The following is a 19,997-nucleotide window of genomic DNA, read 5'->3' on the forward strand; positions in this document are numbered from 1 at the left end:
CCTCTGGGCCACAGGAGAGAGAGATTTTAAATCCAAATTTCAGTGTGTAGTTGCGCTGTCAGGACTTTGGGTCTCTTCAGCCTACTGTGTCTAGCTGGTAAAGTCCAGGGGCAGCTCAGCAGAGCTCAGTGCTGCAGTCGGTCCACATCGCTCTGTGAGCCTTAGCCAAGCTGTCCTGGCTCTGCCAGCCACCCACCTCTGCCTCGTTCCCGCCATGTCTTGTAATGCAAGAAAATAGCCTCGCACAGCAACCCGAACCTCTGAAAAAGAGGACTGTGGGCAGCAGGCTGATAGAGCTGCACCCCGAATGCAGCAGGAGCACAGGACTAGGTGAGGGCACCAGGAACACAGGCTGAATTCCACAGACTCACAGACAGCCCCATGGTAGCTTGTTGCTGCCCACATCCTCACAGCCGCCTCTCTACAGCAGGAGTGAGAGGCAGAGACCATATTGAAGGGTCCAGGAAGAGCAGGGTGATATGAGTGCACATCCTAGATTACTACTGAAAGCAGTCCTTACTTTGAGGCAGGATAAATTGTGCAGTTGCCTGATCCTCCTCCTTCTCCACTGATCAGACACTGCCACATGGCCACATGCGTGCAGGACCCTGCAGAGGGGGGTTGTAGCAGGCAAAAGGCAGTGTGATGCAGATCAGGCATGCTCTAAGAATAGCTTGTGTTATTTTCATATACTTGCTGCTTCTCAAACACCATTAGGAGGTAATCCTTTTCTCCAGGATTGCAGTCTCATCCCAGGGACAAATTTGCCTCAGCAATTCTTGCTGATTGGAGATTCATACAGAGAGTGGACTTGGCATTTGTTCTTCCTGCCCTTTTTTCTAACAGCCTTCTACAGCAGAAAAAGCAGCAGGGCACATCTACCTAACACAGGGCACTTGTTCACCCCCTAGAATGATCACTTGGAAAACTGCATAATAACACCTCCTCCTGGCAGTGGCACTTTATGCCCCATTATTCTGCATTATTCAAGGAAGTCCTATTGGTGTTGGGTCTAAGTATCAGAAAAATCCTTTTTAAGTGGCATCCTGGTTTCTTTTCATAAGAGAGAGGATTATTTTGTGGGGCTTTGAGGTATGCCACACACAGCAAGCCAGAGCACACCCACAAGCAGTTTACATTTTGATACCTCTGCTGCTCTCAGAATTTAAGAAGGCATCCCTTTTAATTAACTTTCCTGAAAAAAGTTATTTTTTCATACATGAGGGCAGGATGAGGTGTACATTTCAATAGGCATTGTCAGGAGAATTATTGATTTTGTTAGTAATGTTTCTGAAATTGTGCCATTCCAGTAATTCCGCCAGGTTCTCCTTGAAAGCTTAGCTAAGAGCATTTTTATATCCTTCATTAGTTTTTTTAATACATGATAATTTCCCCTAACTCATCAAGGCAGAGCAAGATCAGCTGCGTGCTTGGTGACCATTTTTCCTGTGTACAAACCTATTGCAGCAATAATTACAAACTGGACAAATTATTACAGATATTCATTATAAAATACAATTACACCGAGCGGTGCTGCATTGTTACACTTTTCACAGCCATCACTTACTCTTGAGTAAATGGTTTCATTATGAGCATGAAGGGCAAACTTAATACACTCCTGACTCACAGCAAACAGTACAAGAAATCATCCTGGCTGTTCCTCGGAGTGCTTGCGGTGTTTACCCCGAATGAGTAGAAAATGTTGACTCTGCTGCCAAATACTTGTCAGCTTAACAGAGGGGCTCTGGGTGGCCAGTGCAGATGTGCAAGGAGAGGAGAAAGCCAGAAATTACAGCAGCATGGCCTGAATTTCACTCCCCTAGAGCGTGGCTTTCTTCCACGTTTATGGGTTTTCGGTGCTGGGACTTGCCAGGAGCAGCAGAACCTCCTTGATCATATATTAGAGCAGCCTTGGGGCTGCTTCAACTTGTGCTGGCTGCTCGTGGAAAGTGCAGAGGAGCCAGGGATGGGACAAGAAACATTTCTTCGAAGGACAAGACAGACAAGCTTGGACAGGGAGAGAGTAACTGGGAAGCTTCTTTAAGAGCATTCACAGGAGGGCAGTGCTGTCAAGTGTCAGGGGAAAGCAAACCCAGTCAGAAGGTCGGCAGCAAGCACAAGGCTACAGACAGTCACTGCACTGGCTTTCTAGTGTTGTTATTCCTTCTTATTTTTTGTCTGGGACAAGATCAGAGCCAGGAGGAGGTCTTGTCCCATCTGCAATGCCATGAGTGCATGACAGTGAGCAGAGCATTCCAGGGCAGAGCAGAGGCTGCTGGATTTCTGTCTCATATGTTGTCTTTCCAAGGACTTTGCACTGTAGGAAGGATCACAGTAGCACGGTCCCCCCACACCATACCCCTTGTATCCCAGGTTTGGTCACCTTCTGGCAAGCTGCTTTCAGCTGGATGTTTCTGGGCTGTTTTCAGTCCCTGAAAAGAGCTGAAAAACTTCTTCTGTGCTAATTTTTTTCCCCTGGTAAAGCAATTTTCACTTTATTGGGGGTTCAAGGAGCAAACCTCTCTGTGGGTGGCCACAGCCTCCTGCAAGGCTTTCATCTTCTGTGATGTGTGCTTGTGGCTATGCTCTGGGCAGGGACTCTGCCTTTGGACCTGTCCTGATGATGCTGCAGGGGCAAATTCAGCAACCCTGGGTCATGTGAGGGAGAATTGCTGCTCAACTCTCAAACAGGAGAAAATTAAACCTTGAAGGCTTGGGAAAGGATGTGCTGCTTGTGAAGTGAAATTAAAAAAGTAAAATCTCACCATCAGAGAAGCTTTCCATCACCCTGCTCTAACCAGAAAGACCATTTTTCCTTTACATTCTCTTCACAGAAAAAGTCCTACTCCAACATCTCTTTCAAGCTTGTAAATTAGAGCCTCCAAAGTCCAAACCGAGCAGCTGAACATGATGTTGTGCATGGATCTGCTGTGCCTGGTGAGACAGAGTCTCTTCCATGCACAAGCTTGAGCAGTGCATCATGCCTTCAGAGGCTTGGTCTGTGCTTGTTCCCAGTTCTCATGCCCATGTAGTGTGTGCAAGCTATCAAGGGGCTGTTCTGTACCCTAGGTTTTTGGAAAGGGAGGTGTCTTGCTACCCCCACTGCCCCCCCACTTCTAGGGGAAGCTGGCCCGGGCTGTATTGGCCTATGGCCATGCCAGGGGGGATGGCACCCTGCAAGCTGCTGGTGCTCTGACCCTGTGGTCTGTGCTCATCCTGAGGCAAGCTTGGTCCATTGGCTCCTGCCTTTGCTTTTGGCTGTGCTGTCCCTCCAGCCTGTGCTACCAAAACCACTGTTTTCTGTTCGCAGCCCCCTTCTCCTGCTGTTTCCATCCTCCTCTTCCTCCTCTTCTACCTTTTCTTCCTCTTCCTGTTTTCCCTCTTCCCTTTTCCCCCCTTACTCTTGAATCTCTATTTCTTCTTCTCTGTTGCAGCAAAACGATATCAATCAAGGTGATAGATGATGAGGAGTATGAGAAAAACAAGACCTTCTACCTAGAGATCGGGGAGCCCCGGCTGGTGGAGATGAGTGAGAAGAAAGGTGGGGGACGTGCTCCGGGGCTGAGCCCAGCCTGTGTGTCCCTGTCTGGCTCACTCATGTCTGGCACCTGCAACACCGAGCTCACATCCCCAGAGCCTATGGAAAAGGGCAGGAGCAAGACCACTTCCCATTCCCTCTGAACACGGCCTTTCCCCAGCTCACCAAGCTACAACCTTGGCCAGGTGGTGGGGATGCTCCTGCCCTTCCCCATATGCCCCAGGAGGGATGTGCAGCCGCTTTCCCCCACCCAACCATCTCTGTCACCACGGCACCCGGGCGGACGTGAACTGCATGTGTGTGCGATGCCAATCATGTGTTTGCCTTTGTCTTGTGTTCCCACAGGAAATTCATTACCCTTAGAGTACTTGACCGTGAGGAGTATGAGAAAGAGTGCAGTTTCTTCCTTGTGCTTGGGGATCCAGTGTGGCTACGACGAGGAGTGAAAGGTGTGAGAGTAAAACCAGACCAGCTCTCGAGACGCTGCCGTCCGCTTTCTCTGTGTCTTCCTACTCTCACACTCCTTTCTCCTCGCACTTTGGCTCCTGGCCGTTTTGCCCTCCCTCCTCCGAATCTTGGCCGCTGCACCTTTTTGCTCTGTTTTCTTTCCTCTGTCATTTTGAGAGGATTCTGCCTCACTCACCAGGGCCCCCGGGAAGCAAGGCATGCTCCCAGGATGGCCCCGGAGCACCTGGGCAGGGGACAATGAGCATTGCCAGCCCCCAGAGATGTTTTGAGAGTAACTGCCCTGCCACGTTGCAGCTACACCTTCATTTAATCATGTAGAACGTTCAGTCTCGACAAGTAAAGAGGCAACGCTGCATCATTTTTATCAGAAGATAAAACAGCTTTCACTTGAAATCAAATGCATGGCCAGAGCAGTAATTTTAGCCTTTTTATGCTGGCACTAGGATCTGAAAATAGCCGAAAATCACAGCACAAGCAGGTAGTACCATGAGATGCAATCACTTTAGGTAAATCAGGTTATACTCAAATGAAGTTTCATGGCTCTGCATTGGATAATAGCTTCTCACAGGAATAATAAAAACAATTTCCTCTTTCATTACATTTTTGAACCAACTGCAAAACTTCCCAAAAAGGTAGAGTTCACCTATTTTCCCACGTATTTTTTTCTGTTGGAAAATAGGGTGAAAATTAATGGCAGCAGCTAGTTCTGCATGCTATTCATGGCTGAGCGAGAAGCAGTTTTAGAGCCGCTTAAGATATGGACCATTATTAAAGCCTTTGTAGAAAATTGGCAGCCTAATTTGCTCTGTCTGCCTTGGAGCTGCTTTCTAGTTTCTGGGACATCAGTGCTCCCTTCAGTAGGCATGGGGCTGTAATATATTATTTGATCAGGACAGAGAGGGCCCCACACTGAGTGGGGACTTGCCACGTTCCTCTTCAGCTCAGGTACTGTCTAGGTCAGCTGCGTCATCCCCTCCATCAGCTTTCCTGCTGGTTTATGTGACCAGCTAGCAAAAGCTGGGCTAAAAAAATCAGATACACTGGCATGACTCAGGCACTGCAGGTGGGGTCTGTATCATTAGATGGTGCTGGTGGCATCTATGGAGCATAGAGAATGTTGCCAAGATAAATTTACACGTGGACAACTCAACTCAGCAGCTCCAGCCTTGCCCAGCTTCCCAAGGGCCAGTGTGGGCTCAGCCTTGCAAGTCCAGCAAGGGCAAATATGCTTTCCAGGGCCAAGTTTGAGAATTGTGGTACTAACTCTGTAGATCCCAGCTGAAAGTTTTAGCTAAAAATAAAAGGAAAAGGAAATAAAGTTTCTCATTTTCCTGGTCACAAAGATAACTGAAGAAAACTGAGAGAAGCTGAGCTTTGAGAACTCACTGGCTGGAAGACAAGTCAGAATTTGAAGGGATGCTATTTGCTGCTTTGGCCATGCAATCTTTTTTATTTTTAACTCGTTTCTTTGTACTTGGTTTTGTACAAGAGGCAGAGAGGCAGGGGTAGTGGTGACAAGGGCAGCCCAGAGACAAGGGCATCTCTGAAATGTCACCCCTGGGCCACAGAGCTGTGTGGGGGTCTGCATCTCAGGGGTGCGAGACCCACCGGCGCACTAAGCGAGAGGCTTTTTCTTTTTGGAGACCTAAAATTTTGAGCAACAAGATCCTTGAGCCAAGCCTTGCCACAGACTTTTGTTCTCTCATTGCATATGACAAAAGTACAGCTGTATGCTGGAGATGTTGCTCCCCATTAGACAGTTGGAGGAGGTCAAAGCCAGTAGCTGCTGCACATGGGACATCTTGTGTCCTCCCCTGGGGCAGAACTGCCTCCGAGGCCAATGGAAGATCTTGCACATAAAATTCAAAGTGGGAAAACTAATTTTTGGAGTGTGTCTTTTAATCCCATATCCACCCCATGTTTGCAATGGTTTTTATTTTAAATCCACAATCCCATGAAACCTTTCTGTTCCTTTATTTTTAGTGCCTTTCTCTTAACACTAATGGTATCCTGCAGCCTTACAGATCTGAAATCTCTGCCTTGGGATCTGGTGTCTTTCTGTGGATATCCCTTTTGATTTCATTATTCATTTATTTTTCTTCTTCTGTGTTTGTCTCTGTCTCCTTCACAGCCCTGTTGTTGAATGAGCTTGGTAAGCGCGCATTCATTTTTCCTTTCCATTTTTCCAGTTTGCGTGTTTTCAGAAGACAATTGATTTTGCTTGAAGTTTTTCTTTGCTCGCAGCATTCTCTTTTAGGGTCATCAGCACTATTTAAGTAAACTCAGGTATCTAATGCCCCATCTCTCTTTAGAGTCGAGTCCCAAAGTCACCGATATTAATGAGTGGTAATCCGCTGTGGCAAGGAGCATTTTTTGGGGGTGGTTCAGTTACGGCCATAGTATACCTGCCAACACGCCATGATACAGGCTTGTGGCATCCAAATTAACCCATCCCCTCTAACATTGGTGTGGCAGAAACAGGATTTCTTGGAGACTTAGGGATGCTTGCGGCTGGACAGGAAAACTGGCCAGTCCTGTTTTGAAGAGACAGTGCAAACTTTGCCTCCTGTCTTGGGAAGATTCAGAGCCTATCCAGCCTTTGCATTTCCTTGCTGGTCATTTCCAGGATAGGACAGCTGGGAAGGGAAGCAAAGCCATCCTGTTTCCCCGAAGCACCCACAGCCCTGGGGCAGACTCACACTGGTTTTACCCCCTCCACAGCATATACTGGATACCAGGGGGTGGCAGATTGCAGATGTGGGTTGAAAAGCCTGTGTTCAGGTCTCCCCACACTATCCCTGGGGTACGTGTTGAGAAGCAGCCTCCATGTCCACAGTTCCTGGCCATGGAGCAGGGTAGGACCACCCTGTGGGCTGCAAGGTGTCCATGTTGCTGTGTGAATGCTAATCCTCATTTATTCTCTCTCTCTCTCATTTTTGGTTTCATCTAGGTGGCTTCACCATCACAGGTATGGATTTCTAGTCTTCCCCCTATCCCCCGCTTCCTTTCTCTTAATGGCCATATGCTCACCTTGCTCTTTCCTCTTGGTTTCCTCTTTGCTTTTGTTCTGTCCTGGAGGGAAACTCTGGAATGGTAAGAAGGCGCTGAGCTGTGGCCCCACTGCCCCGGCCGGTCCCTCTAACACAGTGTCCTCTCACAGAGTGCTCTGCCTGCCACACACACCTAACTCCACTTCGGGGAGGGTGAGCTGTCACTCCTGAAGTGACAAGCAGCCCCACTTCATCACCTGGAGCAAGGTGGGCTTCTCCACTTGATCCGGTTGTCCCCTCCGTGCTGCCCACACGGGAGGTGTGCACAGGGCTCTGTCCTCCCCAGGCAGCCACCAGGGTGCCCAAGCACTGTGGGAGGGGCAGGATGCTTTGGCCCCTGCCCTTCCCACCAGTGAGACCCAGCAGCAGGGCTTGCTCCTCTGTCATTAGCCAGCCAAGCATCTGTCATTCAGCCAAGCACTGCAGGACGAGAAGATCCTGGGTCCCACACATTGCAGAGCAGCCCCTCAGGAGCCCTGGAAACAATAATTGAGACCTAGGAGGCTTTGGCAGTGAGGTGGGTCCCTTTGACAAGCAGGAGGAGAAGGGCTTTCCTGCAACTTATTGCTGTCTGTGCAGATGAGGGGCAGCCAGAAAGAGAGCAACACTAACCCCGTGTGACGTAGGAATAGTTTACTAACTGCACGGTGACAGTTTGCACAGGGTGTCCAGTCCCTCCTCCTGATGTCCTGCTGATCACTTTGATAGGAAAACCCATCTTCAGGAAGGTCCAGGCTAGAGATCATCCTCTTCCTTGCACCGTGGTCTCCATCCAAGGTACCTATAGCGTGACACCTGAGGGCCACATCAATCCCATGTGGACTGACCGTGGTGTGTGCCTAGTGACAATTTAACTCCAGTCCTTTTAGTCCTGACATTCTTCTGCTCATCCCTCGAGTGGACTGGAAGGGAGTTATGTGGGGTCTGCACAAGGGACAGTGACAAAGGCCATGAGCTGCAGTCCCCATGCCCCAGAGGTTGCAGGGATGCCAGTGGAGGTGCAGACCTGCTTCACTGCTCGTGTAGTCCCTCTGCTGCTGCCTCTCTCAGGGTTTGGGGCCAGGCACTGGCTTTTGGATGACTCCTCACACCCGTATGGCCCAGTATTATTTCCTCCAGCCCCACCATCGCAGCAGGAGTTGACTGCCAGCTTCCTCTCTGAGGCGAAACCCTGCTCAGAAGGAGGCAGAGCCAAGATTTCATATGAGTCTCAGCCCTGGGGTTGCTGGTAGCTCTCTCTTGTTGTAACAGGCTGATGGAATTGTCCTGACCATACCCCACTGCAGACCTGGAGTGCTGGGAAATGGAGCGGCCCTAGTGATAGTCTTTCCCCTTCCCAGCATCCCTGTGGAGAGGCAGCAGGTACCAGGCATAAAACTATTCCTCAGCACTAAGGATGAACAGGACTCCTTCTGAGGTTGGATGAGTTGCAGACCTCTTGCTAGTGCTTCTCCCTAAAACTATCTTGTCTATTGCTCCATGAGCTCCTTCTCCACTGTTCTGTCGCTCATGCTCCCACATGGAGGCTTCCTGACCTCCCCCTCTGACAGGAAGCCACATCCAGAGAGTGACCAGCTGGGCCTGGTTCGCTGATGGGCTCTTTGCTTTGCAGAGGAGAATGAGGAAAAGCAGCCACTGACCAGCAAGGAGGAGGAGGAGCGTCGCATTGCAGAGATGGGGCGCCCAGTCCTGGGGGAGCACACCAAACTCGAAATCATCATTGAGGAATCCTACGAGTTCAAGGTACTGTCCACATCCTCTGTCCCTGTTCTTCTTCCCCTCTGGCTGGGGCCCCTCCTTTTGGGTTGGCACAGCATTGGCAAGCACACATTGATGGTATTGCAGCAAAGCGAGGCAACGCGTGGCATCACAGGGTCTCAGAGCAGGACCAAGGGACACTTTGGAAGGTGACTGAGCCAAGGCATGATGAAAGGCTGAGGGTCACAACAGTGAGATGGCAGTGGGTTAAAATACACTCTGCATCTTCACTGTCCATTTTAGCCCACAGCCATGGTCCTTTGGGGACTTTCTGTCCCACCCACAGACTCTTTGTGGTTGTTATTATTATACTAGAACATCAGTCTGGTGAGCATAAGAGCTGACTGAGCTCCAAAATGCTGCAGGTTGCTTTAAAACATAAGCTTGTTCTCACGGTGGTGTGCTACACACAGGTCCTACTTACAGGCCTAGGACTCCCAGTGCAGAAGGCTGATACCCTAAATGCAGGTAATGGTTGTGCAGCTCAGCTGCCATGAATGCATGTGCCAGACCAAGAGCTGAAAACCGGCCATTTAATTCTTTTCCACTTTTCTGAAGTATAAAAAAATAACAGACCGCCCTTACTGTGTCTCTGAGATGCTTCAAACTCCCATCATGAGCAGGCTTCAAAAGGTCTTTTTTAGCAGCAGAGAGGAGAGTTGCTGTTTTTGCTGCTGGGGCTCTTGACCGGAGCTTAAAATCTGCTAAGCTTTTTCTATAAATGCATGGCTGTAAGCACCAGTGTGAGTGGGTTTTAGCCCAGTATCTCCAGCCTGATAGTCCCTAATTCTCTCCTCTGCATCTCTATCCACAGAACACAGTGGACAAGCTCATTAAGAAGACAAACCTGGCCCTGGTGGTTGGCACAAACAGCTGGAGGGAGCAGTTTATTGAGGCTATTACTGTCAGCGCGGGTGAGTTTGGACCACAGCTCCAGGTGAATTACAATCAGCCTTGCTCACTACTCGGCTTGGCTGCATCAGTAATACAGCTGTAGAGGAGCAGCAGGAGGCAGAACAGGCAACAGAGTTATTTACAGTATCTGCATAAATAAGGCAGCTGATTAAATCCTTGTCTTATGTGTAGGAAACCTGATGCATTAAGTGTGTCTGTAGTGCTGGACAGAGCAACACTCTGGCTGTCACCAGACGGCAGAGGGGAAAAGCAAGTTCAGTGGGAGAGATCTGGGAGATGAACTCAGTGTTGAAATTCAGACAGGCACAGATGATGTTGGTGCCAGGCAGCAGTGCTCCCCATCCCTGGTTCTCCCTGTACCGCTGCACTGAGGGCAGCGCAGTACTGAGGGTGCCAAGCCCTGAAGACAGTGACTCTCTGAGAGCCAAAATTTACCTTTGACACCCTCTGCTTTCAGGAACTCCTCCTGCTCCAGCCACCTGCGGCTGGAGGTTTATGGCTCAGCATCCCAATAACTGCAGCAACATGTAGTAGCTGTGGTTGGGTCTGATCATATCTGATCATATCTTCCCTCCCTTGGAGAATTGTCTTTCCCTCAGAAATGCCCTGTTGTACAGTTCCCGCAGGTGCCAGTGCCATGTTTACCAGTATGCCCAGTACAGGATATATTATTGTTCCCACATCTGTGGAAGATGAGAGAAAGAAGATCTCCTCCAGATGTTGTTTTAACAGACGGAGAGACGACAACTCACTGACTGGATGTTACAACCTCCCAGCCCAGCCTGGGCTCTGTGTGCACACATTAAGGCAAAATCAACCAGTTTAAATTAAATCTCTGGGGATGGCAGTTAGAGCTCATCTAGCTAATTGTGCACTGAAATGCATGGGGGAGCACTTACATTTCCTACCTCGAACTCAGCTATACAAGGTAACGTCTGCCCAGCACAGAGTAATTAAAAGTGATGGCCGTCCCATTTAACCTCTGCCTCTGAAAACAAGGACAGGACATTGTGCAGCAGCTATCTCTTCAAATTGCGATCCCTTCTGTTGTAGCATAGTTTTTCTCAGAGCCTCCAGGCAAGAGCCTCCCATTATTTTGGATACAGCCTGAACATATCATGCAAGACAATCCTTGCTGCAGGTTTTCTAGCTAACATGGCTAAACTAATCTATGCCAGAACTAATTATTTAATTGCATCCCATATTAAGGCAAAGATAATCACTGATGCTTGGATCCTATTTCTGTGACACATGTAAAGACTACAGTTATGTGAAAGCCCTGTTACCACCATATCTTGAATATATAGTCATGATCAATGCTAACAGGATGATTAACAAACATTTAATAAATGGGATATATTTTGGTGGACATTAACTGTGCCTTGCAGTTGGGAAACAGTAGGTTATCTCTGAGCTCTGGACATACCCAGGCTTTAGCTCCTCAACCTTTCAGCCAGACAAGTTGAAATACCTTAGACACTGGAGGCTGAGTTTGAGGTTTTTCCCTGCAGCTCACCATGGAGAGCGGGTGAAAGTCACACATTCCCATTTAAAAATGTAACATCCCAGCTGAGAAAAGAAACATTAAAACCCCATTTCCCACCCAATGTGCAACTTACAGCAGTGTTTGCAGGGAGACTGGGCGATGGAGCAGCAGGTTAAGCCTGTGGAAGGGCAGCGCAGGTGCAGGCACGGCTGTGCCACACCATGCCATGCCATTCCACACTGTCCGTGAGCCTCTCACCCATAGCTCCTCTAGTGTGCACCCAACAGCTGTAAAGTTTCTTCCACAGCAAAACCATCCTGGGGTTTGCGAGCCTGTTCCTGAATGCACCCCTGGGTCACCATCCGACATCACTCTGCGTTTCAAGTCACCTTCACAGGATCTGGCCAGCTCTTCAAAAGGGAGCTGCTCAACATAACGATGGGCAGATGTGGATGAGTGTTATGGCAGTGGCACTCATATTCATTTTTCAATCTGTTTCATCATCTCTGTAAAGATTTAGGTCCATAACAGCCCTGCTGCCATGCAGCTTGGCAGGGGATTAAAATACCTGCTGCAAAACTATAGCACAGCACAGTGTATCCTGCCACTATTCAGCCTTTGTGCATTGAGGAAAAACATAGGCCCATGTAGGCTTTCCAGGCTGGAAAACTTCATGACTAGGCACAGGAATAGGTACTTATATCTGCCAAAACAATAACGCGATGCTGATGATTAGCTACTGCTTTTGTCACAGTGAGTTTGAAGCTTTGAAGCCAAGCAATACATAATTTTTCATCAAGTTACGGTAGAGACACAGCAAAAGTGCTTTGAAGACAAGCAATGTCTGCAAAGCTGCACCCCCACAAGATGCTGAGTAGAACTTTTCCCTGGCTGGTCATGGCTTTAATTAGCCAACTCCTGTGGGAGTCAGGCAGGAGGTCACCAGCCCCAATGGGCTCACTGGCAGGGTAAGCCCCACACAGTGCGGGCTCCATGGATGCCGACTGGTTTTGGAGAGACAGGTGAGTTGCCAATGCCAGGAGCAGGGAAGGGAGAAACCAAGACACCTGCCTGGACCAACACCCTATGGTCCTGCCAGGACGAAGATGTACTGGGCCAGTGTAAGGGGAAAGGGCCAAGAAACCAGGGCAGGGGGTAAGGACAGTCTGATGTCTGCTGAACTCCTTCCCTGTGACCCACAGGAGGGCTTTTGGACAAGAGCCTGCCTGCACATCCAAGGGCCATGGCTGTGAATGTGTAACTCCCTGAGAGCCTTTGGGGACATGCAGCAGCATTCCCCCACAGGGTCAAGAGCCCCTGGGACATCAGGCAGGATGGGCATGAGGACTCATCCCCAACTCCTCATCCATACTGGAGACCAGGTCTTGCAGGTGCCACGGGGACCACAGCCATGAGCAGGGGTGGGCTGGGAGGGGCTGAGTGCCCAGCACAGCACCAGGAGAGGCAGGGTCTGACCCACGCAATGTGCCTGGTGAGCAGAGGTAGAGCCATGACTGCTGGCAGGCTCACACTGGGAAAATGACCCCTGCAAGGCATTAACAACAGATTGGTAAGAAGTGAAACACTGACATGGACCAGGGACAGAAAATAAAAAGAAGAAGGAAAATGCATTTTTGCTGTGACAGATGATGCCCCATAACTGGCTCATGACCTGGGGTGCTTGACAACTACCTGGAAAGGAGCGCAAATGAGAAAGTGCTTTTTTGTGCACTGGGAGTGCCCACTGACCTGGGTCAGACCAGACACAGAGGAACGAGCAGACAGAGCTTATAGGGAGGCATGTGAAAGGGCAGGGAAATGCAACAGGGAAGGACAGTCAGCAGTGATGGGCTAGGGAGGTTCTAGGGCAGGCAAAAATCCATGGTTGGATCCTGGTTTACAGAAAAGGTAAGGTGAAGCACCAGAGCTAGCAGCTCATCAGCCACCAAAACCAGCTGGCACTTGTGAAAGCAGATCAAAAGGTTCTTCCTTAGGGGAGTCTCCGTGAGGTACATGTTGCTTTCAGTGGGTTCACCTGCCCCAGTCAGCTCCAGCCGGCATGAGTTTGGTTATTTCCCATATCTTCTGGGGAAAGGGCTCTTGAGCAGGGACTAAGGCCCCAGTAAGCATCTGATGGTTAAACTCAGGCAGAGGTGCTGGCATGAGGCTCTGCATTTTCTGAAGTGCGGGTGGTTTTTTTAAACCACTGCCTTTGCAGGGAGTCTCTCTGTGCTGTGGGAAGGGGCATGGAAAGGCCATCGAGCCCCTCTGATGGTTGCCCAGAAAATAAGATACTTGAAAGTCAAGGCTTTCTAGGATCCAAATCCTGAGAGACGGCACTTTATAGACTGCAGTATGCACAGGAGCTTTGCCCAACCTCCCCCAGAGTAGGCAAGTCTAATCAGGCACTGCTGGTTTTCTCCAGGGGAGGATGACGACGACGATGAATGTGGGGAGGAGAAGCTGCCCTCCTGCTTTGACTATGTGATGCACTTTCTGACCGTCTTCTGGAAGGTCCTTTTTGCCTTCGTGCCCCCGACAGACTACTGGAATGGCTGGGCCTGCTTTGTTGTCTCCATCCTCATGATCGGCCTCCTGACAGCTTTCATTGGCGACCTGGCATCCCACTTTGGCTGCACCATCGGCCTGAAGGACTCGGTCACCGCCGTCGTATTTGTGGCACTGGGGACATCGGTGCCAGGTAAGGACAACCACGGGGTTTGTTGTAAAGGCCCACCTCTGCCCAGTCCGGGTCTGGGTTTGGGCTGGGAAAGCTGTGCTCTGCAGGACCCTGAAGGACAGATTTGAGGTATGTGTGGAAGTTGTTTTTCAGCCTCAGATGAGCCAGGATAGAACCAGGATGTGGGTTCAGTCCCATGGAAAGTATTTCAAGGACCTTCATCTTGCAAAGACTGTGAAGTACCTATTTCTGTGGTCAGCCTGCGTGGCATCCACTTTCAGAGTAGGAGGTTGGTCTTTGATTCAAATGCTGCTGGTGTTGGCAGTCCTGCACTTTCTTTTTACACATCTGCTGCTTTAACCTTGCTCCTGGGTGATTTAAGTGCTAGTCCATACCCAGGGTGCACTGCCCAGCACGGACACCTTTGTGTGAGACCACGTTCAGATGGATCAAGGTGAAGTTGCTGAGCTGGGGGAGCTGCTTGAAATGCAACTCGTGAAGCCCCTAGAAGGGGCCTCACAAATATTTGGCATGGTGTCTGATCAAATGGGCACTCAGACTCAGAAGGGAGCAGAGACTGAGGATTGACCAGGGAGAGGGAAAGCCACAAGTTTTCATGCCTACACGCCACTCCCAATGCACTCTGGCTTGCTGCAACCCAGCCTCCTTTTCCACTGGCTCACTTAGGGATGAATTGGTGCACTGGAGAGGATGGTTCCAGTGGCACAGTTGCTCTGGGAATTCCCATGTCAGCTTGTGTGAGAAAGCCTATGCCTTCCACTCACCTCTTCTATGGGCTGTGCTGGCCAGGCAGAGCCTGGTTCCTGGACTAGGGGCTCTAACCCAACCCAACCCCCCCTCATATCGGTCACACCTTCCCTCACCACCTTCAAACTTCCACTTACCAGCACTCAAATGCTCAGAGATCCTGAAATTGTCCTAATGTTATCAAAGGCAAAAAGAAGAAGCAGCATAACCAAAAGGAAGAAGAGATTTGGAGCAAGGAACCCAAATCTGAGAAGATTTGAGAAGGAGCGTTTTTTAGACCTGTGGTGGTAGAGCTTTTAGGCAGGAGGTTTGCAGGGCTGCTTCACACCCTTGACAGTGAAAAATCTTCCCTCCTGCTTTTGTCGACAAAAGGTGGCATTTAAGAAGTTCTTTTTAGAATACATTCAGGTTCTCTTGTTTCAATTGGCTCCCAGACCTCTTGTGTTAGCTGGGTGCTAGTTGGGCTTCTCCACACCTGCTTTCCGGGAGTCAGGTAGGCATCAGAGGGGTGTGCAGTGAAATTAAGACTGACACAGACCTTCCCTATGTTGGAAGCACTGCTAAGGCTTGTGGAAGTGCATGTAGTTTTTTCCACGCTCTGCCTGGCACTGGCAGTGTCCCATTCCTTCTCCCACGCTGGCAGCTGGAGAGCCACAGAGGCATCAGTACTGCCCCACAACTCCGTTACTGCACCGTGACCAAGGCTGAGAACCAAGGGAAATACCTTTTCCTTTCCTTAGCAACCAGGTGCATTTCCATGGCAGCTGTGCTTTTTTATCTAAATAAAGCAGCCTTTTGATTTCTTTGCTGCAAATGAACCCTCTCTCTGTGCTTATATGTGCCCACATATGTTACATGGAATGGGATCTTTGTGCCAAACTGCACTTGGCCGTCTCACCTTGGAGCCCCACTGGGAAGGAGTGGAAGGAAAATTCTGTGGAATTAAAACACATGAAATTTGACCTCACTGTTTTCTTTTTCTGAGCCACACTTGGCTGCCTGTACCCAAGGTGATCTGGGAGTGCAGCTATGTCAGAGACTCATCTTCTCTTTGTTAGCTGAGAGCGCTCACCTGGAGGCTAGTCCCTCCTGCTGCTGCCTCCCCCTGCAGATCCAGAGTGGGTTTGGATGTAAAATCAGCACTTCCCTGTGGTGCAGAGCAACGTCATGCTGGTCTGCTTGACACAAGGGTTTCCATATAAAAGGTCAGCCAAGTTTTATCACTGATATGAAAGCCAGTGGAGCACCTGGGCAAGCATGCACCATTCTACATGGTTTTTCTTCCCAAGGGGTGAAAGATGACCTCTGGTTTACCAAAAGTGTCAAGGTCAGTGGACTTCAGTGAGGCAAAAGATATCAGAAAAACAACATTAAAGCAAACTCAGAAATACAAAAAAAACTTCAGGGGACCTGAAGGATAGATACAAACCACTGTGGCTCCACAAAACTTTTCCAGCCTTTCCAGTTTTTTTGCAAGTGAACAAATTAGTGGATGTGGGAGAAGAGGCCAATGCAGTGTAGTGTTGTCTCTTGCTTGAAGAACTGCAGGACGTCTGAGGCCATACTGGGGGAAGCCTCCTATTGCTGAACATTGAGATTTCCCTCCTGTGCATTTCTGGACCCTGATTGTCACTCTGGCTCTGGCCAGTTGTGCTCTTCCTCAGGAGTGCCCACAGAATGGGCTGTACCCTATCCCCTTACCCATTATCTTCTTTCCCCAGGTGTCGCCATTGACATTTGTCCCCAGGCTGCCTGCTGCTCTCCCTCCTTACCTGGATGTTTCCTGAGGGTTTCTCTCTTCCTTTCCTTTGCAGACACATTTGCCAGCAAAGTAGCAGCAACACAGGACCAGTATGCAGACGCCTCCATCGGGAATGTCACCGGGAGCAATGCTGTGAACGTTTTCCTGGGAATTGGGGTAGCCTGGTCCATCGCAGCCATCTACCACGCGGCGCACGGACAAGCCTTCCAAGTCTCACCCGGCACACTGGCCTTCTCCGTCACCCTCTTCACCATTTTTGCTTTTATCAGTGTGGGCGTGCTGCTCTACCGGCGGAGACCCGAGATTGGAGGTGAGCTGGGCGGGCCGCGGACTTCCAAGCTGCTCACATCCTCACTCTTTATCCTCCTCTGGCTCTTGTACATATTCTTCTCATCTCTGGAAGCCTACTGCCACATAAAGGGCTTCTAAAAGGACAATAAGAGATAGTAAATATATGTATATCTATATATATCTATATAGAGTGATATATAGGTATAGATATAGATATAATGCTGTGTATAATGAACAGAGAAAAAGAATAAAAGAGATTTGCCATGTTCACACACCTGCTGATGGAAAGCGGCTTTGGAGCATCCTTTGAACTAGGCAGGACCCCAAAGCCAGCAGGACCCCTCCCCAGGCAGTGGCCCCAGCCAGGAGCCAGGCAGCAGGGCCCTTTCTGCGACTCTACCAACAGGAGCAGCTGATGGCCACCGAGCCCCTTTCCACCGCTGACTCCCACCCGCCAGCCACCTGGGAAGATGGATATGAAGGTGACCGGGGTGCGTCGGTATGAGGAAGGCCAGGGTAGCTGGTGAGAAACAGAGCAGTGGGCAAGGGAAGGAGAAGAAAGCAAAGGGTTCTGATCTCCAACCGCCATCCACCTGCCTTCGCCACTCGGGAACATCCCCTCTGGCCCTGTTGGAGAGAAGCAAGAGACCAAACTGAAGGCAAAGGGGAAACTGGGAGCTTTCTAAGGATAGAACACAAACCGTTTTCGTCATTGATTTGGGGTTGGTTTTTTTGTTTCATTTTGGCGTGTGTACAACTAGCATTTCCCACCCACATGCCCCTCACCTTTCCCTCTCCATGCTTTGGGGATGCACAGCCGCAACCCCGTGTCCAGTGTCCTAAGCTGAGGCTGTGTGGGGTGGCGGGGGCTTCCCTCCCGCTTCCTCCGCCTCCTCGGGCATGCTGTCGTGGTACTTGTAACATTTGCATGAATGAAATGAAATCTATCTGTATATAGCAACCTATAGCGATAGTCCTTCCAACCATGTGGGTTGAGCATTGCAGATACAAGCATTTTTCTTTTCACTGGGTTTTATTTATTTTTAGTTAGTTTGGTTTTGCCGTAGGGTTTTTTGCTTGTTTGTTTGTTTCCTCTTAGCAGGGGGTAAAAGGATGGAAAGCTGTCCCCACTTATTGCTTGTTGCATGGGTCCGTGAGAAGCAATAACAGCCACGCAGATGTAGGTTTTGAGGGGAGGAAAACCCACACCCCAGAGACTGCAGGCTCTGTCTACCTGTGTAGCTGGGGTCCTCTGACATGCTGAAGCCAGTGTGAAGGCTCCCACTATCCACACAAGGTTTTACACAAGGTCCCAGGGAGCCCGAGTGGGATGAGCAGTCCAAGGGGGACAAGCGTGGCTGACTCCCAGCATCTCCCGTGCTTCTGCCTTTATAGTCGGTGGCTGCCTCAAAACCCCTTGGTCCCCTGCTATTCCCTGTATCCCCAGAGGTCTGGTGACAGCCCCTGTTTCTGAGTGTTAAGCCATCAGGATCAGTCCACAAAGCTGGTCCTTTCCCACAGCCATTTGGAGGCAGAGTAATTCAGCATAAGGGCTGAAGGGCCATAAAGAGATCTCCCATTCTGCTGAGTGCAACCAGGAAGCATCTCCTATAGGAAAAGGCCACACTTTGCACTCTCCGAATCCGAAATTGCTGGGGAGGATGAGACAGGGAGGCGTAACTCAGCATCACCCCCCGTGCTAGTAGTGCAGGTTGGGGTAGAGAGCCGAGCCAGGGAAGTGTGGGTGTAGAGCTCCCCAGGGCACAGCAGAAAGGAGACATTGTGCACTGGTGTTGAGAGATGTCTTCTTACCCTATGCCCTTTGCCAGGCTTCCTCACATTCCGGCCAGGCAAACTCCCAGCCTGCATGTCCGTGGTGAGCTCTTCCCATTCAGCTGAAAACCATGTCTGATGCTTGTACCATAACCAGCTGGCTGGGGGTATTTGTACTCATTTTGAACTATCTGTGGAAATTTTAATGAATCTGCTGTAAGATTTTCTCTAGGAATATGAAGTTGTGGGGGTTTTTTTCTCGAGCCTTTTTTTTTTCACTTTTGGTTGGGTTAGGGGTTTTTCTTTTTGTTTTTCATTGTTTTGGGGGAAGAATCAAACAAAGGTGCAGGTTGTTCAGGTTTATGATTACCTTTATGTACAATGATTTCATTTTCATCTGTTTGGCTTCATTTTTTTAGTTTGTGTGTATTGCCCACCACTATAGGCAGTGAGCCCACTAATTGTGATGATCCTTATCAATGGTACACAATGCACAGAGAAATAAAGTTTGTAATGATTCCTGATGGACCCAGTACTGCTCCTGCATATTCTCTATGGAAAACCCTTCTCTCCCCTCCAGTTGTTTTCCCCTTTGTACCCATCTCTCCTTTACTCATTGGTTTGCCTTCACCGTGTTTCTGCCACTGACAGGGGTAGTGGTGCTTTGCACACCCTCTCCTGCCCCATCTCTCACCTTTCCTCCTGCTCCATCTCCATGGTGCCTCAGGCTCGGTATGCTGCCATACAGCTGGGGCTCACAGTCCACTCCACCCTCAGGGGGATGCAGGAAACCACCCAGGGACAAAGCTGCAGTGCAACCCACCCTTCTGGGTTCAGGTGTTGCTCCTGTACTGGGTCCCTAGTCAGTGCTGGCTTGCCCTAGGCTTGAGGACAGCCGTGCCTGTGCACCCAGGGTACTTAGCAGCTCTTTCTGGTTGTGTCTTCTAGTTACATGGAGTTGCTCATGCTGTTGCTACAGCCTCACAGTGACTTGCTCTAGGTTAAGCCACGAGCTAATTATAAGGGAGGATGCATTACCAGGGCAGGGTGCATGGGTGCCAAAGCAGATCTGAGACACCCCGTGAGGTCACCAAGTACATCGGGAGGTTGGGCTGCTCTCAGCAGTTGCTTGACTGTGCCCCTGTCCAGGTGCCACGGGCCATTTCAGACCCAGCTCAGCCAACACTGAAGAGGAGAAGTGTCTCCGCATGCCCGGGGATGTTGCTCCTCCCTGTGTTTCAGGCAGCCTCTGTTGAGTTGTCCCCAAATAAACCCTCCCCATGATGCCTGGGAGGTCCTGCTCTGACAGCTGAACTCAAACACCAGCTCAACCCAGGTCTGGAGAAGCACTCCCTTCATCCAGTGGGGCTCTCCTTGAGCCTCCTGGTGGGGTGTGTGTGCTCCCAGGGTCCTGCCCATGCTCCTGCCTGTCTGCCAAGCAAGGTCAGGATGGAGCCACACAGCCGGTCAGGATGGCACCAACAGCAGTGTCTGACTGTCAAACTCCA

The 19,997-nt window shown here is 49.9% G+C and overlaps 1 protein-coding gene across 3 annotated transcripts in view; it reads left to right on the forward strand.

The window, feature by feature from the left end:
* The window catches only part of SLC8A1 (solute carrier family 8 member A1), a 112,632-nt gene extending 93,617 nt beyond the window's left edge, over positions 1 to 19,015 (forward strand). The window contains exons 3-9 of one of the 3 annotated variants that reach the window (XM_029964866.1): positions 3,884 to 3,987; positions 6,138 to 6,158; positions 6,957 to 6,974; positions 8,669 to 8,799; positions 9,629 to 9,728; positions 13,641 to 13,916; positions 16,478 to 19,015. In XM_029964866.1, the coding sequence (XP_029820726.1) occupies positions 3,884 to 3,987; positions 6,138 to 6,158; positions 6,957 to 6,974; positions 8,669 to 8,799; positions 9,629 to 9,728; positions 13,641 to 13,916; positions 16,478 to 16,854 (1,027 nt within the window). In that variant the 3' untranslated portion in view covers positions 16,855 to 19,015. Of the gene's footprint in view, positions 1 to 3,434; positions 3,542 to 3,883; positions 3,988 to 6,137; positions 6,159 to 6,956; positions 6,975 to 8,668; positions 8,800 to 9,628; positions 9,729 to 13,640; positions 13,917 to 16,477 lie in introns of all 3 variants that reach the window. The other 2 variants (XM_029964867.1, XM_029964868.1) reach the window with 2 other exon arrangements.
* Positions 19,016 to 19,997: the final 982 nt, after the last annotated feature.

The sequence above is a fragment of the Manacus vitellinus genome, unplaced genomic scaffold, assembly GCF_001715985.3.
Source record: "Manacus vitellinus isolate BGI_N305 unplaced genomic scaffold, ASM171598v3 scaffold_81_pilon, whole genome shotgun sequence".
Classification (NCBI taxonomy): Eukaryota; Metazoa; Chordata; class Aves; order Passeriformes; family Pipridae; genus Manacus; species Manacus vitellinus.